This window comes from Pleurodeles waltl, chromosome 4_1, assembly GCF_031143425.1.
Source record: "Pleurodeles waltl isolate 20211129_DDA chromosome 4_1, aPleWal1.hap1.20221129, whole genome shotgun sequence".
Taxonomy (NCBI): domain Eukaryota; kingdom Metazoa; phylum Chordata; class Amphibia; order Caudata; family Salamandridae; genus Pleurodeles; species Pleurodeles waltl.
In genome coordinates this window covers 980,818,078-980,834,867 of record NC_090442.1, presented here as the reverse complement: position 1 = coordinate 980,834,867, position 16,790 = coordinate 980,818,078, and the positions used below count along the sequence as shown (strand labels likewise).

The 16,790-nt window shown below is 48.7% G+C and overlaps 1 protein-coding gene across 1 annotated transcript in view; it reads left to right on the top strand.

The window, feature by feature from the left end:
- LOC138288300 (lysosomal alpha-glucosidase-like) overlaps window positions 1-16,790 on the top strand; it is an 881,508-nt gene that overhangs the window by 596,716 nt on the left and 268,002 nt on the right. Inside the window, exon 16 of the mRNA XM_069229744.1 lies at window positions 16,052-16,200. Within this exon, the coding sequence (XP_069085845.1) occupies window positions 16,052-16,200 (149 nt within the window). The remainder of the gene's footprint in view (window positions 1-16,051; window positions 16,201-16,790) is intronic.

Below are 16,790 nucleotides of genomic sequence, written 5' to 3'. Positions count from 1 at the left end.
GTTCTAGGCCATTCTCATTTAACTGTGCTGATCCAGCCCCTATGCCATGATCTGAAGCATCTGTCTGCACAATAAACTCCTTAAAGAAAGTCACATGCCTTGAGTACAGGTGCTGTACACATTGCTTCCTTAAGGGAGTCAAACGCTTTCTGGTAGGCCTCTGTCCAGATTACCTTTCCGGGCTGCCTCTTGGAAGTCAGCTCTGTTAAAGGGGCAACAATGGTGCCATATCCCTTAACAAACCTCCCATAATATCCTTTGCGTCCCAGGAAGGAGTTCACCTCAGTCTTTGTTCATAGGGGTGCCAATATATTCTCAGTCTAGGCCTGGAGGAACTGAACCTTAGCCCTTCCTACCACGTGGCCCAGATATACCATGGAACCCTGCCATATGTGGCAATTACTGTCCTTGATAGGCTCACCAGGCAGGGCCTGAAGAACTTCCTGGATGTGCAGCCATGTTATTAGTATGCCAAGTTGTTATCATGCCTTTAAGGGCTTTGTTGAATCTCTCCATAAGCCTGTTGGTTTGGGGCAATAGGGTGTGGAGAACATGTAAGGTACTCCACACTCATCCCACATGGACTTCATGTACACTGACATGCAGTTAGTGGTTCTGTCAGACACTACTTCTTTAGGGAACACAAAATGGGTAAAAATCCCCATTGTTCATCTGGAACAAAAGAAGTGGGGGACAAGGCTGGTGAAAGTCTTGTCCTGTCTCGGAGGTCCACCCCAGTATGGAGGCCATGTGACACCGAGGGACTACCAGCACATGGGCTGCACCAGGAACCTTAGACTTGCTGTAAAGGAGGTCATTCTCACAATAGATAAGGTGATCTCCAGAGGTATCCCTTTTGCCTGGGCCTCAGCTTGTTGCCTCAAGCTCTTTAGAGTGGGGTACTACTTCTGTGCCTTGCAGAATTCCGACCCGGTGGCCCCACTCTTAACTTTCCATTCAGCAAGCTCAGGCAAGTCTCTCACAGTTGCAATGTCCTCCCCTGTAGTCTCTGGAGCGTCCTCTTCAGTGCCTGTCACCCTGGACCGTAAGGAACTTTAGGGGCTGGTTTCCTGTGTTCCTTACCGCTACTCTTCATGGCAGCTGCCTGGGCCATTCTAGCAGACTCCAGGCTCCCTTTACCTCCTTTTTGGGGGGAAGATCACCCTAAGCCTGAAAGGTCAAACACACTCCCAGGGGAAAACACACATTTCTAAAAAATAGATAGATAGATAGATAGATAGATAGATAGATAGATAGATAGATAGATAGATAGATAGATAGATAGATAGATAGATAGATAGATTGATAGATAGATATGGTCTCCAAACCTACCTACATTTTTTTTTTGTTTTTGTGTGGAATGTGTGGTTTCCCCTGGGGTGGCCGTGATTGCCCCAGGAAAAAACACATTTCCAAAAAACAATTTAGGGCTAAAAGGGGGCCGGCCAATATGTCCAGAGAGCTGATCCTCCAACAATGCCCTTTTCATTTTCAGTTTTTTCACCTCCCCTGGGGGTACAATCCTGCTCTGTTGGGGGTAAAAACACTTTTTATTATAAAAAAAATGCCCGCCACGTGGAAGGGCACATTCATCACACGGATTGCCCCCCCCAAACTCAGGTCCCTGATGGCTTAGTGGGTTTTCTGGAAATCATTTCAGGAAGGCATCGTTGAAAGGATAGACTTTTCCTTTTCCAACAATGTCTCCCTGAAACCTGGGAAGACCATTTTCGGGCTGTATTCCCACTAGAGCAGGAGAGAGCACTCATGTACTGCTCCCCGCCACTGTGGTAGGGAATCTGGCGGGGAGCAGTACATGAGTGCTCTCTCCTGCTCTAGTGGGAATACAGGCCGAAAATGGTCTTCCCAGGTTTCAGGGAGACATTGTTGGAAAAGGAAAAGTCTATCCTTTCAACGATGCCTTCCTGAAATGGTTTCCAGAAAACCCACTAAGCCATCAGGGACCTGAGTTTGGGGGGGGCAATCCGTGTGATGAATGTGCCCTTCCACGTGGCGGGCATTTTTTTAATAATAAAAAGTGTAACATCAGCTGGCCTCGCATTACCCTGACATCACAGATGCGTGGGAGTTGGGTCAGGGGCTGATGCAGAAAAGATTCCTCGTCACCCACCCCCTTGAGGAAAAAAGGGATCCTCCTATGCAAGGACTGATGATCCTTTTAAGCCCTCCCCACTGTCCACCAACAGCTGACAGATGAAATGGGAAAGGTGCGCGGGTGTCTCCAATTGGCTGATTCCCACTCCAAAGGGCCATTAACCCAGATTGATTATCAAAGTTAATTCAAGATATCCATCACCTCCGCCAATGCCGCTTTGCTGTTTCTGAGGTAAATCAATGAATCATTTGCATATAGTGAGACAATCTGCCACTGATCTCCAAGCTGCATCACACAGTCTACCTCCTTACCATACAACAGACATGCCAGGATTCCCTTGTCAAGGGCAAAAAGAAAGGGGATAAGGGGCACCACTGTCTAGTGCCCTGGCCTGTTGGGAATTGCACTGACATCATCCTGTCTATTCACACCCATGCTACTGGACTTAAGTATAGCAGACATAGCCACTGCCTGAAGCAGAGACTGACCTCCAATTCCTCCAAGGCTATCATTAAATCATGACACCCTAGCGCATCAAAAGACTTTTCTATATCAAGAGAGAGGGCCACATGGTAAGTGTGTGAATCCCAGACGTTTTTCACCAAGCTAAATAGATGACAGAGGTTGAGGAAAGTGTTCCTACTAGATACAAATCCATTTTGATCAAGATGTACTAGTGCTTGAATCACGGCTAGGAGTCTGTTGGTCAGCACTTTCCCAATAACTTATAGCCTAAATTTAGCACGGCCAGTGTGTTGTACAACCAGACACCAAGAGCATCCCTACCTAGTTTCGGCAAGACCACAATCAAAGCTTCATGCATAGAGCCTGGGAGGGTCTTCAGCCTCTTAGATGTGTTGTAGGCCTCCAGAAGCTACAATGAAAGTACATTATTAAAGTTTTTTTAAATTTGTCAATCCGAGGGGTTTCACTCCATGCCATATCTATTGCCGCCTACACCTCCTCCATGGTCAATGGCTCCTCCAGTGAGGCCTTCTGAAGCGTGTTTAGTCTTGTCAGTGTATTTTTTTCAGTTATGCCTTGAGTGTGTCCCAAACTATGCCAGGTGGTGGAGTTTCCAACTCACAATAGTAATCTGCAAATACCCAGGATTCTGTCATTTCTTCTAAGGTCACAGAGAGCCTGCAGGTCATTCCCCTATTGTTCAAGTCTCCACTCTTCATCTCGGATTGCATTTTTACTTGCCAGTATATTATGAGATAGCTTAATCATGGCACCATAAGTGTTTTTAAGGCATATCTCTTTCTATTCTACTTTGAATGCCCCCCACTCAATTGTGGCAGCACCAGCAGTACCCCAGTTGACATCAAAATAATCAACTATGACCTATCTCAGCACCACCCTCAATGGGGGAGGGGTTTGGCAGTGTGCTGGTGTCAAGCTTCCACATGGGAATTGGTGGCCTTGGCCTTCCCTCAACCTATCAATTTGAGTGGATTGTGGTCTGACCATGTGCAACCCAGGAACTCAAAGTCCAGCACCCTCACTCCCATTGTACAATTGTATAAGAAATAATCAAGATGTGTGTATGTGGTGTAGCACTGAGTAGCAGGAATATTCTCTGACCTATGGGTGTATACTTTTGCGGCCACCACATAGGCCCCAGTTATTTTCTCATCGGCAAAAGTGAGTGGCTAGACTGGTACCATGCATGTTCAGAAGGGGTGCTGGGAGGATCTGTCCATGTCTGTGTCTAGTATACATTTAAAATCCCCACCCAAAACATATGTGGTGTCTAGATTATTGATCAGGTCAGGGGTGAGAGAATCCAGAAAGGCAGATTGATTACTGTTAGGGACTTAGGGCCAGATGTAGCAAACTTTTGGGAGTCGCAAATGGCCCGAATCGCAATTTGGGACCCCGCAAAATCGGAAACGGGATGCAAAAATCCCATTTCCGACTCGCAAAAAGCGATGCGAGCCATTACCGACTCGCAAAAATAGCGACCCCATTTTACGACCCGCAAATAGGAAGTCGCAATTTGCGAGTCGCAAACCAAATGGAATATCCACTCACAAATTGCGACTAGTCGCAAAAAGCCCATTTTGCACTTCCAATTTACCACTAACTCAGAGCAGCTGGTAACCATAACCAAAGTATAAAAGGAGACCTAGAAGGCACCTGGATTACTCAAGATGGCGGAGATATATGTGATAGCAAGGAGGAGGAGAGCCCACGCCACCCAGCAGATGAGGAGGAGGAGCCAGAGACAGGAGAAGATATACAGAACCAGACAAACACTTTTCCAACAAACTGAGGAGGAGATTTATGAGAAATACAGACTTAGCAGTGCAGCAATACTAGATTTAATAGAGTTACTCAATCCGCAGCTTCAACGACAGACTGTGCGCGGCTGCGCCATCCCTACACATGTGCAAGTGCTATGCTCACTGCAACTCTTGGCCTCGGGTAGCTATCAGGGGGTCATTGCCGTGGCAGGTGGAGTATCCCAAAGTGCACTCTCACGGTTCTTCAGAGCGTTCCTAGATGCCTTACTCACACACATGTCCAGATACATATACCTACCCAGGAATGAGGCAGAAATCAACAGCACAAAGTTGGAATTTTACAGGATAGCCAACTTCCCCCATGTCATAGGGTGTGTATATGGGACACATATACAAATATGCCCTCCTGCAAATCTGGAATATCTGTTCCGCAACAGGAAGTGTACCCACTCACTGAACATCCAGGTGGTATGTGACGCACATTATGTCATCACTGACATGGTTGCCAAATTTCCAGGGAGCACACATGACTCCTACATTTTCAGGCACAGTGGGATACACCAACGCCTAGAACGTGGGGAGTTTGTAGATGGATACCTCTAAGGTATAGCTGAATACACCTTGCAGACATACACACAGGTCAATGTGGAACCCATCTATGCCCAGCTAACATTGTAAATTTTGTGCCAAACAGGTGACAGTGCATATGCGCTACGACCATGGATACTTACCCCATACTTAACACACAGCAATGAGACAGAGAGGCGATACAACAGTGCACATTGGAGGACCCGAAATATCATAGAGAGGACCTTTGGACTGCTGAAGGCCAGATTCAGATGCCTCCACAGAAGTGGAGGTGCCCTCCAGTATACCCCAATAACAGCTTTCAAGATCGTTGGCGCATGCGCTATCCTGCACAACATTGCCACCAGACGTGGACTACCTCTAACCCCAGAAGACCCAGATTCGGAGGATGACGAGCAAGAGCTACCACATCGCCATCATGGGGATAGAAGCATTGCAAATCAAGGCAGACTGAGACGGGACCACATTGAAAACCAATACTTTGGAAGGTACGTGCTAACTGTCACCACACTCACTAATGTCACACACAAAGAGTCCAGGTGTGAAGTGGAACAAACAAGGAATTTAAAATGTGCACCAAATAAACTATATATATAAACTACAGTTCAGGGGCTGTAATAGTCCACCTGGCATGAGGACACATTGACCTCATGTGCCTCTACTCCAGGACAGTGTGGAGCTCACACTCTACGCCGGCCTCGCCCAGCATGGCTGATCCCTGGTGTGTCAGCAGTGCCCTGCCTTGCGCTACCACTGCGCAACACCCTGGTGTCACTGGCAGAGACACTGCTAATGGTGACGCCCTCCTTGCTGTCCTGCGGCGTGTCTGCCGCGCCCCTAGCCACCTGTCATGCCTTCATGAGATCTACGGCGTGGCTGAGACGGCCCAGTCCACGTGCCACATCACTGGCAAAGTGGCCCATGTCTACCTGGAGGCTGACCGTGCGCCGTGACAGGCCAGTGGTGTTCACTGCCAGCCTGACGATGGAGGCAAACATGCGGTCCAGCCGGTGCATTAGCTGCCTGTCACGGCGCCTTGCACCCTCTCTCTCAGTGATGAGTTCTGCCACCAGTTGTCTTATTGAGAGTGCAAAGTCGCCTACATGGGTATTAAGTTGTTGCAGCTCTGTGTGTACAAGTTGCAGCCCACTGTTCTGATTCTGTTCCATGCGCAGCATGGCCCCTGATATTTTCCTTATCTCCCGTGTCTGCAGGCGCTGACCACATAGGAGTGCAGCCTCGGTGGCCAACATGGAGGCATCCCCTGACTCAGCCTGCGGCACTGGATGGACATTTTGATGTCGCCTGCGACGCAGTGGAGGCTCCGTGTCCTCTACACCGGCACTGTGGCTGGGACCGGGGGTGGCTCATCAACCAGTATGGCAACTGGTGCATCATGAGGGGACTGTGTGTGGGTGGTGCAGGTCCCTGTGGTGGCTGGTCCTGAATCCTCTGCAGGCTGGTGGCTGACCTGTGGCCCCTGGACGCTTTGGCTGGAGCTAGTGTCGTGTGGGAGACCTGTGGGACATAGGGAACACACTGTCAGTATCTACCATCTGTTATCTGCTTCCTAATAAACTATTGCCTATCAACTGCCTACTTGACTACATTGCCCATAATGCACCATGCAGGTGATTGCTACTCTGAAATGGAGCTATTTTGGTTGTGCATGATGCTGTGTACAAGGTGGGTGGGGTTATGGCATATATGGGTGTACATGCATGTCTCATGGTACTCACCGGTTGATGGTCCTGGCTCTGAAGTGTCCAGCTCTCCCATCCCGCACACTGCCTCTGGCTCCAAGGTCTCCTCCACTCTTTCCTCCAGCGGTGTGGGTGGTGGTATAGTGGATGGTCCCCCTCCAATGCCCCTCATCTCCCGGAGCCGCTCTGCCACCCTCTCCTTGGTCCGGGAGCGCAGGTCATACCACCTTTTCTTCAACTCTTCTATACTCTGGTGGCTGACACCCATGGAGTTCACCTTGTCCTGTATTTCGGTCCAGATTCTTTTCTTCTCCACCTCTGGCACACTGAGGGCTGCCCTCCCAAAAAGTTGTTCATGGTGCTGGTTGCATTCCTCAGTCAGCACCTCCAGCTCTTTTTCTGCAAATTTCAATTTGCGCTTTCTAGGTGTCTCTGCCATGGTAGCTGCTGTTCCTCCTGTTTGCAGTTCAGCAGTTTAAAATGGGTGTGGTCCTCCCTCCTCCCAGGTGTATTTGTAAACTTCCTGGCTGTGTTGTCATCATCAGGAGCCAGGAAGTGTTTTCCAGAGTGTTCTGCTGCACCTGCATTCAATTTGCAGCACAGTCGCAATTTGCAACACCCACTCTCAATTTGCGTGTTCGTTTTTAGCGCAGTCGCAAAAAGCGACCTCGCAAACAGCGGACTCGCAATCTGCGGTGCGACTTCATTTGCGAGTCGCAAGTTGAAGTCGCTTTTTCTACTAGGATAACATTTAGCGAGTCGGAAATTGCGAGTCGCAACGTTTCGCAATTTCCGACTCGCTAATTTTTTCCTACCTACATCTGGCCCTTATACCCTGCCCAGCAACAGCATTTCCCCATCTAGTAATCACTCCACCACAACATAACTGCTCTATGGATCCACTCTCCATAAGAGAGGACAACAAACGGTGTGTCTGGCAAAATCCTTATCAATACCCCTCTGGCATAAGCAGAACATTTAATGCCCTCCACCTGTCCCTCCAATATTTATGTAACAGTATTAGTTCAGTGGACTTCATGTGTGTCTCCTAGATGCATGCTTTGTGTGTGTGGCGACGATGCAGATAATCTTCAATCTTGTATTGCTTGGGAGTCGCCAATCCCTGTGCATTTTATGTTAACACATTGTATACCATGTCTGTCTTGTCCCTATCCTAAGAGATATTTTAGTGATGGTCTGAGTTCATAGGGATGCCATATGTGCAAGCCCCCTACATGTGGGACTGTTGTAAGTGAGGCCAAGGAAGGTGAGGGGAGGCATGAGCCGCACAGTTGCCCCTAAATGACAGGTCCATCAACAAATACATTATCAGTAAAATAAGTGAGAAAAGAGCAATAAAAAAAAAAAAAAACAGTAGAACACAGCTTTAACAAACCCAACGCCCTCTACCCAGTCTAAAAAGCAAACAGTCAATCACTTTGAGCAAGGATATATTACAGTGATCATACAGGCTCCTTTGCTTTCTAAGGGGGGGCTGGTCACGACATCTACACTGTCTAACTGAATCTCTGCACAGTCTCTGCTTGGGTCCTCTCTGCCACGTGTGGTAACAGCCCCACCCTGGATTAACAAAAGCTAGGAGCACCCCATTAGAATAGGGAACTCCACCATCCACTAGTTGGTTAATCTAGAAAAAGAGTCTTTAAACTGGGGGGCGGGCCGCCTAGCAGGGCCTCAAGTGACCCGGGGGGGGGGGACCACCAGGCTCTGGCAAAAAGAAGCATTAGGCAGATAACAGTGCTTTGTTTCAAGCAGGAAACAGTTGTTTTACATTTTTAAAAAGGTAACATAACAACTGCAATTGTAAATAAGTCTAGACATGTTTAAACATTGGCAACTTATATGAATAATTCTGAAAAATTCTGAGGGGGGCCCGATGATTTTTTTTCCCAATTGGGAGGAGGGGGGTGCAGCATTAAAACATTTGAAAACCACTGATCTAGAATATCAAATTATTTTGTCTACTGATCTAGGGGTTAAGAAGGACCATCCACCCCCCTCAACATCAGATTTGTCTAAGTGCTCCTCTTTAGTTAGTTCCTTACTGTTCAGCTCCTATTCCATGATCCCTGGAAAGCAGTGATTCAGAGCTACAGCCTCTGTCACAGCCTGCGCTTGTTCAACAGTGCCTGCTTTCTTGTGGGTTCTTCTTGATATCTTATCAACCTTCCTCCTCTGGTTCCCTGATGGACCCAGCCATCTATGGTGTCACATTTATCCAGTGTTATTTCCACCTGCTTTGTTTGCAGCCATTGCCAGACTTCCTTTGGGTTCTTGAAGAACAATGTCTCAATATCTACAAAAACTCACAGTTTGGGGGAATAAAGAAGTGCACATTTCCGGCTCCTCTGTCGCTGCTGCTGCTTAATTCCTACATGTGAGATAGCAGGTTTTGCACATCCAGTGTGTAGTTTGGAAATATTGTCATCAGGTTTCTACTAAGCTGCCATGAGCCACAGGTTTGTGTGGGTTGTAGGATACGATTGCGGACCCGGTAATTGAACAGGTGAGCTACCACCAATCGAGGTGGGGCTTCTAGGGAAGACAGGCATCCCAGGACAACGTGCACTCTCTCGATAGAGAAACATGTGGTGCTGTGCCTGCCAGGACAATGTCAAGGAGCCAATTCTCCAGGATAAGCTCCATGCTGTGCCCGTCATTTTTTCTGGCAGGCCAATATATTGTATGCAGGATCACCCTTAAGAGTCTTTAGCTTGGACTTTACAATTTGAGGGGACTCAGCTGTGTGTGAAGCTCCTTGCCAGTTAGGTGCATTGCTGTGAGCGTGGACTCAGTGTCATCCACTCTGTCTACCAGCTTCCTGTGGTCAGCCCAAAGGAAACCGACATCCAAGCGACCGCTTCTATCTTTGCTTCCAATTTTAGTCATGAATGGCTTGTAATATTTTATCAAATTAATTTGTATGTTCCTCCAAGGTTGAGCCCATCTGCAATAATGGGGTCCATGATGCTGAAGGGGCTTAAATGCGGTGGTAATGAACCCCTTCAGCATCACTGTTTTAGCAGTTTTGGGCAGAGAGCTGAGACCCAGAACTCTGGGAGCCATCATTGTCTCCAACAGTGGCAATACAGTGTCTCTGGCCCAACGCCCACAGTCTCACCTCAGTCACAGCCCCACACAGAGAGCCATGATGCACACAAGGGTCTCAGTACAAAATCAATGAGCTCTTCCGCTACTGTAATGTATCCACTAGCAGGTGCTACGCAGAGGGCCTGGTGGTTGGATTCTCTACAACAAGATTATAATCCTATTGTGTGTTGCTGGTCACCCCAGGGCAAAGTGGCAACCAGAAAGGGAGAAGGGAAGGGGGCTCGCTCTCTCAGACCTCCAATCCTCTTTGGTCTTTTCCTGCCCATGACTGCTCAGGCAACAATCCAGAAGAGGAGGTAGGCCCCATCCACCACCGCCACCTAGAGGTCACACCAATATAAATTTCTCAATTTGGTTCTCACACAGGGGTTGTCACTCTGCAGTCTACCAAAGGAATTAGAAGCTGTCCATGTAGGCATGGTTCATACTCTCTCTTCAACTATTCAAGGCTGCCGTGATTCACTGACTGGATTATCATGTGAGGGCACTTGCAGGGCTTCAGGCCCTATCCAGTCCATAGCATGTGCCCCTCAGAGGGGCCAAAGGGAGGAGGGGTACCCTTCACAGAGTGGAGAGCTCAAATCCACTTCCCAATGAGGGCCTGGGGTGCCACTGTGTGAGCTATGGCAGCCCCTCTTACTGCGGCTGGTGCTCTCGCTGACCAGCAATGTCCATGCCTCTCCAAGCATTAAGGACTTGGTCCTGGCAGATACATCAGGTCTCTGTCGGCCTCCCTGGTGCTCAGGGGTTGCCGTCCATCATCACTGCCTCCCTGCAGGCCACCAATCTGCAGGGGGGAATAGAATATGCAACCCCTCACATCTCGAGCTTCAGGCCCCCTCTCTCCCTGGCTGCACATTCATTAGAGCCTCCCGGTTGCACTACATTACAGGCCACTGTTGCATTGATAGTAGGCTCTAGATCAACATGAGTGAAGGAGAGAGAGACAAACCCCTCTCCATGTATCATGGATGATCCCTGATACCAAGAGACCACCAGAGAGCTGTCCTAGCCGCTTCACCACTCTGGATGGCTATGGGGTAATTGTTGTATTTAGAGCGCCACGTAGAGCACAGCTAATGTGTGACCGTCTCAGCCACCGTCTCCGCTGCCATCTTGGCCATTCCCTTGTTGGTTCAAAAGGCTTGAGAAATTGCCTAGTCCCACTGCAAAGTTGCTCAAAGTTGGCGCAATCTAGTAAAATGACTCCTGATCTCCAATGCCACCTTAAACCGCATTCTGTACCCTTTCACCCAAAACCGGCCATGCTGCAATGAGAAACCTTCAACTTGACATTTTAGTCCTTCTAAAAACATACAAATATGTGAGTGACATTTTTACAACTCCTCACACCCCGTACTCCCAGTGAGCAATTGCATTTAAATGTTTTTATATGTTTTACTTAGTTTATAACAAAATTCATTGAACTTTGCATTCTGTTGTCACATTCATGTTCTTATAATTGGAGATCAATTGTTTTACAAATTTTTTGCAGATATTCATTTCTTTTTTATATTTCTGTTAGTGATATTGGTATAATCATATGAAGCTCTTTGTGTTTTCAAAGCTGAACCTTTAGTTAAAGGGAGCTCGGTGCACACAGTGTGTCAGGCATGTTGTGAAAAGTGATTGTTTTATCTTTGACAGTTTTATAATGAGTCAGCTCCTAGCAAATAAGGATCGATCCCTGCTCTCAGGAAGAAATGCAGAAGAGAACAGTGGCGGCTCCTCCGTGTGGGCGAAGGAGCGTCACAACCCCTCCCCGCCAGCAGCAGAAGCTGCAAACCTTTCACAAGGAACTATGGGGGTCATTCCGACCCTGGCGGTCCATGACCTCCAGGGCCGGGGACCGCGGAAGCACCGCCAACAGGCTGGCGGTGCTTCCAGGGCTATTCTGACTGCGGCGGTAAAGCCGCGGTCAGAAAAGGGGAACCGGCCGTTTCCCGCCGGTTTTCCCCTGGCCCGCCATGGGGATTCCGACCCCCTTCCCGCCACCCTGTTTCTGGCGGTTTTCACTGCCAGAACCAGGATGGCGGGAACGGGTGTCGTGGGGCCCCTGGGGGCCCCTGCACTGCCCATGCCACTGGCATGGGCAGTGCAGGGGCCCCCTAACAGGGCCTCACAAAGATTTTCACTGTCTGCTTAGCAGACAGTGAAAATCGCGACGGGTGCCACTGCACCCGTCGCACTCCTGCAACTCCGACGGCTCCATTCGGAGCCGGCTTCCTCGTTGCAGGGGCTTTCCCGCTGGGCCGGCGGGCGGCCTTATGACGGTCGCCCGCCAGCCCAGCGGGAAAGTTGGAATGTCCGCCGCGGTCTTTTGACCGCGGGGCAGTCATTCGGCGGTGACCGCATGGCGGGCGGCAACTGCCGCCCGCCGCGGTCAGAATGACCGCCTAGGTTTTTTGTCCCTTCCTTGTGAAAGGAGCAGGGCCATGGGATGACGAGCAGTGAGGGGAGTACACTGTGCACTCCCCTCACTGCGCATGTATGTGTTTGGCCGGCTGTCGCAGGCCGGCCAAACATACATGGCAGAAGGCTGTCTCCAGCCGAGCAACATAGTTGCTGGGCTGGAGAGAGCTTGCACAGGCTCCCAGCCAATCCTGACTCTGCTTTGAGCAGCGTCAGGATTGGCGCAGGGCAGGATGGGAGCCTGTTCCTGCCTGTAGGATGGAAGAGACTAGCGGTGCGGCACAGAGGTAGGTTTATTATTATTATTTTTTTTAATTAAAATTTCTTTACCACCTTGCCCCCCCTGCGCGCCCGCCTCCTGTAACCCCGGTGGACCGCTGCGGGAAGAGAGACTTCTTCACTGAAGTTGTCAGACAATGTGATCTAAAAATCGAGATCAAAATACTTATAGGATCAAAACCTTAATTATGCTTTACCTCTTATTCAGACCTTTTTTCTCGCCTGGGTTTCCTAAAGCCCTCTCCCTTTAACCTGACAACCGTATTTACTTAGAAGCATGCCTTTCTTCTCAAGGGTCTCTTTCCTCTCACCCATCCTTTTTTCCTACCTTTTCCTTCCTTCTAGCCCCTCCCTTTCCTTCAACCTTTTATTTTTTCTCTGACTGCTGCCCTTTCTATGATTCGTGTATTTCCTCTCACTGTTCCCCTTCCTCTCACCCCTGCCTTTACATTCATTTCAACCTTTCCACTCTACCCTCTATTGTATTTCATTGTAATATTCATATGGCACTTTCTACCCCTGTGCCCTGTGTTTAGCAATAAAGCACTGGCCTACATGGACAGAATGCTTCACCTTCAAGGTTGTGTGTTTGGAAGGGTGTTCCCTTGTTTCAGTTCTATGTGGGAAGTATTTCCATGTTGTGTGTGATGATTGCTGAGGTGTGGTTATGTCATGCCGCACTTAGCTGTTTGCTAAATCAAAAAGTCTAAGGTAGGCGTGCAGTGTATTTCAGTTCTACATAATAGTGGCAGTTTTGAACTGCTCTGCAGGTCGCTTCACTGTATTTTTATGATCACAGTCCACTTAGCTGGTTATGGAATTGGGTTGTTCCTTCTGAGATTTTAGTTTACAGTTGAGAGCAGGCATAGTCTGGAGGGAGAAACAGTCAAAAGGTCTGCTGAGATGGACTGTTAGCATGAACCCACATATGATTTTCATTGTGAGATGCTAAGAAGTGTTCATAGTTTGTAGCTAGGTGGTAACTGGAGTGGAGGAGTAAAGGACTGCTTTATTGGCAGGCGGCCCATTTCTTTGTCAGGGCGATGATGTAAATGAGTCCATTGCCCTGACAGTGGTGCAAGGCACCAAATTTGGAAATAACTGTCAAGCTGGTGATCATTTCTAAAGCATTGGCAGGATCCCCATCACAGCGGGTCCTGCCTATGCTGTTTACAGTTTTGCACATAGGTTGGGCAACATGACGGAACCATGCACCAAACTGTCTTTTTTTCAGGGAAAAAAATCCTGAAGCAGAATTTTCCTTTTGAAAAAAAAAAAATAATAATGCTCCCCTAGCCATGGGAGCCCTCTACCGTGATGAGGGGAGCATTTAGCAGTTTTCACTATTTGCCTGCCATGACGGGCAGTGAAAACTGACCTTTAATTCCAGCCGTCTAAATTGTGCAGAGTTAGACGTCTGGCTCTGATGGCCCTTACTTCATAGGGTCGTCAGATGGTTTTAATCATAGCACAGATGAAGTAGTCTTTGATTAAACCTACGTTCCGCCCTCATGTAAATTTGGCAGGCGGACCACACTCTTGATGGTATAGAAACTCTGGCCCTCATTTTGACCCTCGCAGTCTTTTGACCGCCAGGAATAATGTTGCGGTATCACCGCCAACAGGCTGGCGCTGTATACCGCCACATTATGGGCCTCATTCTGACCCTGGCGGTTGAAAACCGCCAAGGCAGAGTGCCGCGGAAGCACCGCCAACAGGCTGGCGGTGCTTCATGGGCAATTCTGACCGCGGCGGTAAAGCCGCGGTCAGAAAAGGGCAACCGGCGGTTTCCCGACGGTTTACCCCTGCCCCAAAGAATCCTCCATGGTGGCGCTGCTCGCAGCACCGCCATGGGGATTCCGACCCCCTTCCCGCCATCCTGGTGGTAAAAACCGCCAGGAACAGGATGGCGGGAACGGGTGTCGTGGGGCCCCTGGGGGCCCCTGCAGTGCCCATGCCACTGGCATGGACACTGCAGGGGCCCCCTAACAGGGCCCCATTCAGATTTTCAGTGTCTGCGAAAATCTCGACGGGTGCCACTGCACCCGTCGCACACCAGCAACTCCGCCGGCTCCATTCGGAGCTGGCTTCATCGTTGCTGGGGCTTTCCCGCTGGGCGGGTGGGCGGCCTTTTGGCGGTCGCCCGCCCGCCCAGCGGGAAAGTCAGAATGACCGCCGCGGTCTTCTGGCGGTCTCCGCCCGGTGGGTGGCGCCCGCCGTCCGCCGGGGTCGGAATGACCCCCTATGTGTGGCAGGTTGGCCGCAGCCAACCCACCACACCTCCATTCATACTACCATGGTGATATGAACCGCTGGGCCGGAGATGTGCATCTCCCACCTGGCAGTGCACAAATGACTGCCAGCGGTATTATCAGCCGGCCTACCGCCATGCTTTCCGCGGTGGTACCACCTCCACAAAAACCATGGCGGTAAGGTTACCAGTGACAGGGAATTCCTTCCCTGTCACCAGTAGAAGGCTCCCCCAATACCCCAGCAATCAACTACCCCCCCACCCCTGAAGTCCCCCTAGAATCACAGTTCTCCCCCAACTTCCCAACCTGCACACCCTGCCCCCTCCCTGCAATCATGCACACACACACCCATACGCACCACGCATACACTCATGCACCACCACTTCCATACACCTATTCACTCACACTCATCCATACACCCATTCACTCATACATACTCAGAAGCATTCAGGCATGCATACACACTAACATGCTCACACTCATGTACACTGACATGCAGACACTGCAACATACATTCATGCATTCACTCACATGCATACAAGCATGCATATACCACAACATTCACAGATGCATTTACACACGCACACACACACTCAAACACACAGGCATACACCATACACAACACCCCTCCTCCCCCTGTAGGATGCCCGACTTTCCTTGTCTGGCAAGTGGTCATCTGGCAGGGAAAGGGAAGGGGCGCTGCTACCGCCGGCAGCGCCCCGCCTGGAGGACACCGCCAGGCCATATGTAGTGTTTACAATCTCATTACATCTGCAACTCGTGGGCTATATTTTTTTATTTCTTGTAGTGATGGTCAGTGCTTGTCTTGATCTCAAAATACAGACTTCAGTTTTTTCTGCCGTACAAAGCATTAACCGCAGTAACAAAGAAAAATAGAGGAAAAACGACAACGTGGTGCTAAATAGCACTATTGTGCAAATTAAGATAGACCATAAAACCATTAGCATAATGCTGGATACTGATGTATTTGGGCTCTTTGCATCATACCTTTATTGATTACATTGCTGCCTTTCCGTGTTTTCCTCTCATGTGATCATGTTGTGAAAAGGTAGACTGCCAGCACATCTATAAAGTTCAAATATGCATTACGCTTTTCCCCCCAAAAATCCATTTAATCTGAATTCGAATCGTAAGTACAGATGTGTTCTTGGCAATCTTTTATGATAGCTTGTGGGATACCATCTGGGAATCAGGTAGACGGCCAAGAATGTGTGCTATGCGCAGCAGTTTTGTCTTTAATATTCTGATAAATAAGCATCTCGTATGGCAGATGTTCTCAACAAATCTGCTTGTTGACAGGAACAAGATCCAGCTTCGTTCGACGCTGAGTTTGCGGCCATTTCCAGATCGGCCCTGCTGACGCGGTACACTCTGCTGCCCTACTTGTACACGCTCTTCTACTCTGCCCACGTGGCTGGCAATACTGTGGTTCGCCCAGTTATGCACGAGTAAGTGCCTGAAAGCATCATTGATTTTCTGACCGCAAACACATATTCTGCAGACAGTGTGATGAGAGGTGAATAAAATGAGCTGCATGTTTCTCAACCATGACAATCACAATATGCACGGGGAAATTGTTACTGACATTTAATAGCAAAATCACGGATGTATTATATTTTTTATTTTAAATATATCTAGAGCACACATTTACTCGAGGATGTCAGGCTGCGGATAAAGGTATACAAAACAATATAGGTGTGCTTAACCAGTGAATATGTGTGGAGCAGTTTCTAAATCTAGATAATCGTTGCCATACAATTAGTGGAAGAGAGTTCAAATGAGTGGCCTCCGGTAAAGCGAGGGATCTGTCATTTTGGTTGACATTTTTTTGATTAAATTCATTTTTTAACATTATTTTTTATTATATCTATTTAAGATCCTGACTCCGTTATTTTGTATGGGAGCGTTGCAGTACCAGTGGCTGACCATGTATCGTGTTACACTTACACCATGTCTGAGTTGGTGTACATTTACTACTGTTTTGTGTCATTTTTGGCTGTGGTAAATTTAGAAGTGCAATTAGCAATCTTCCAGTAGA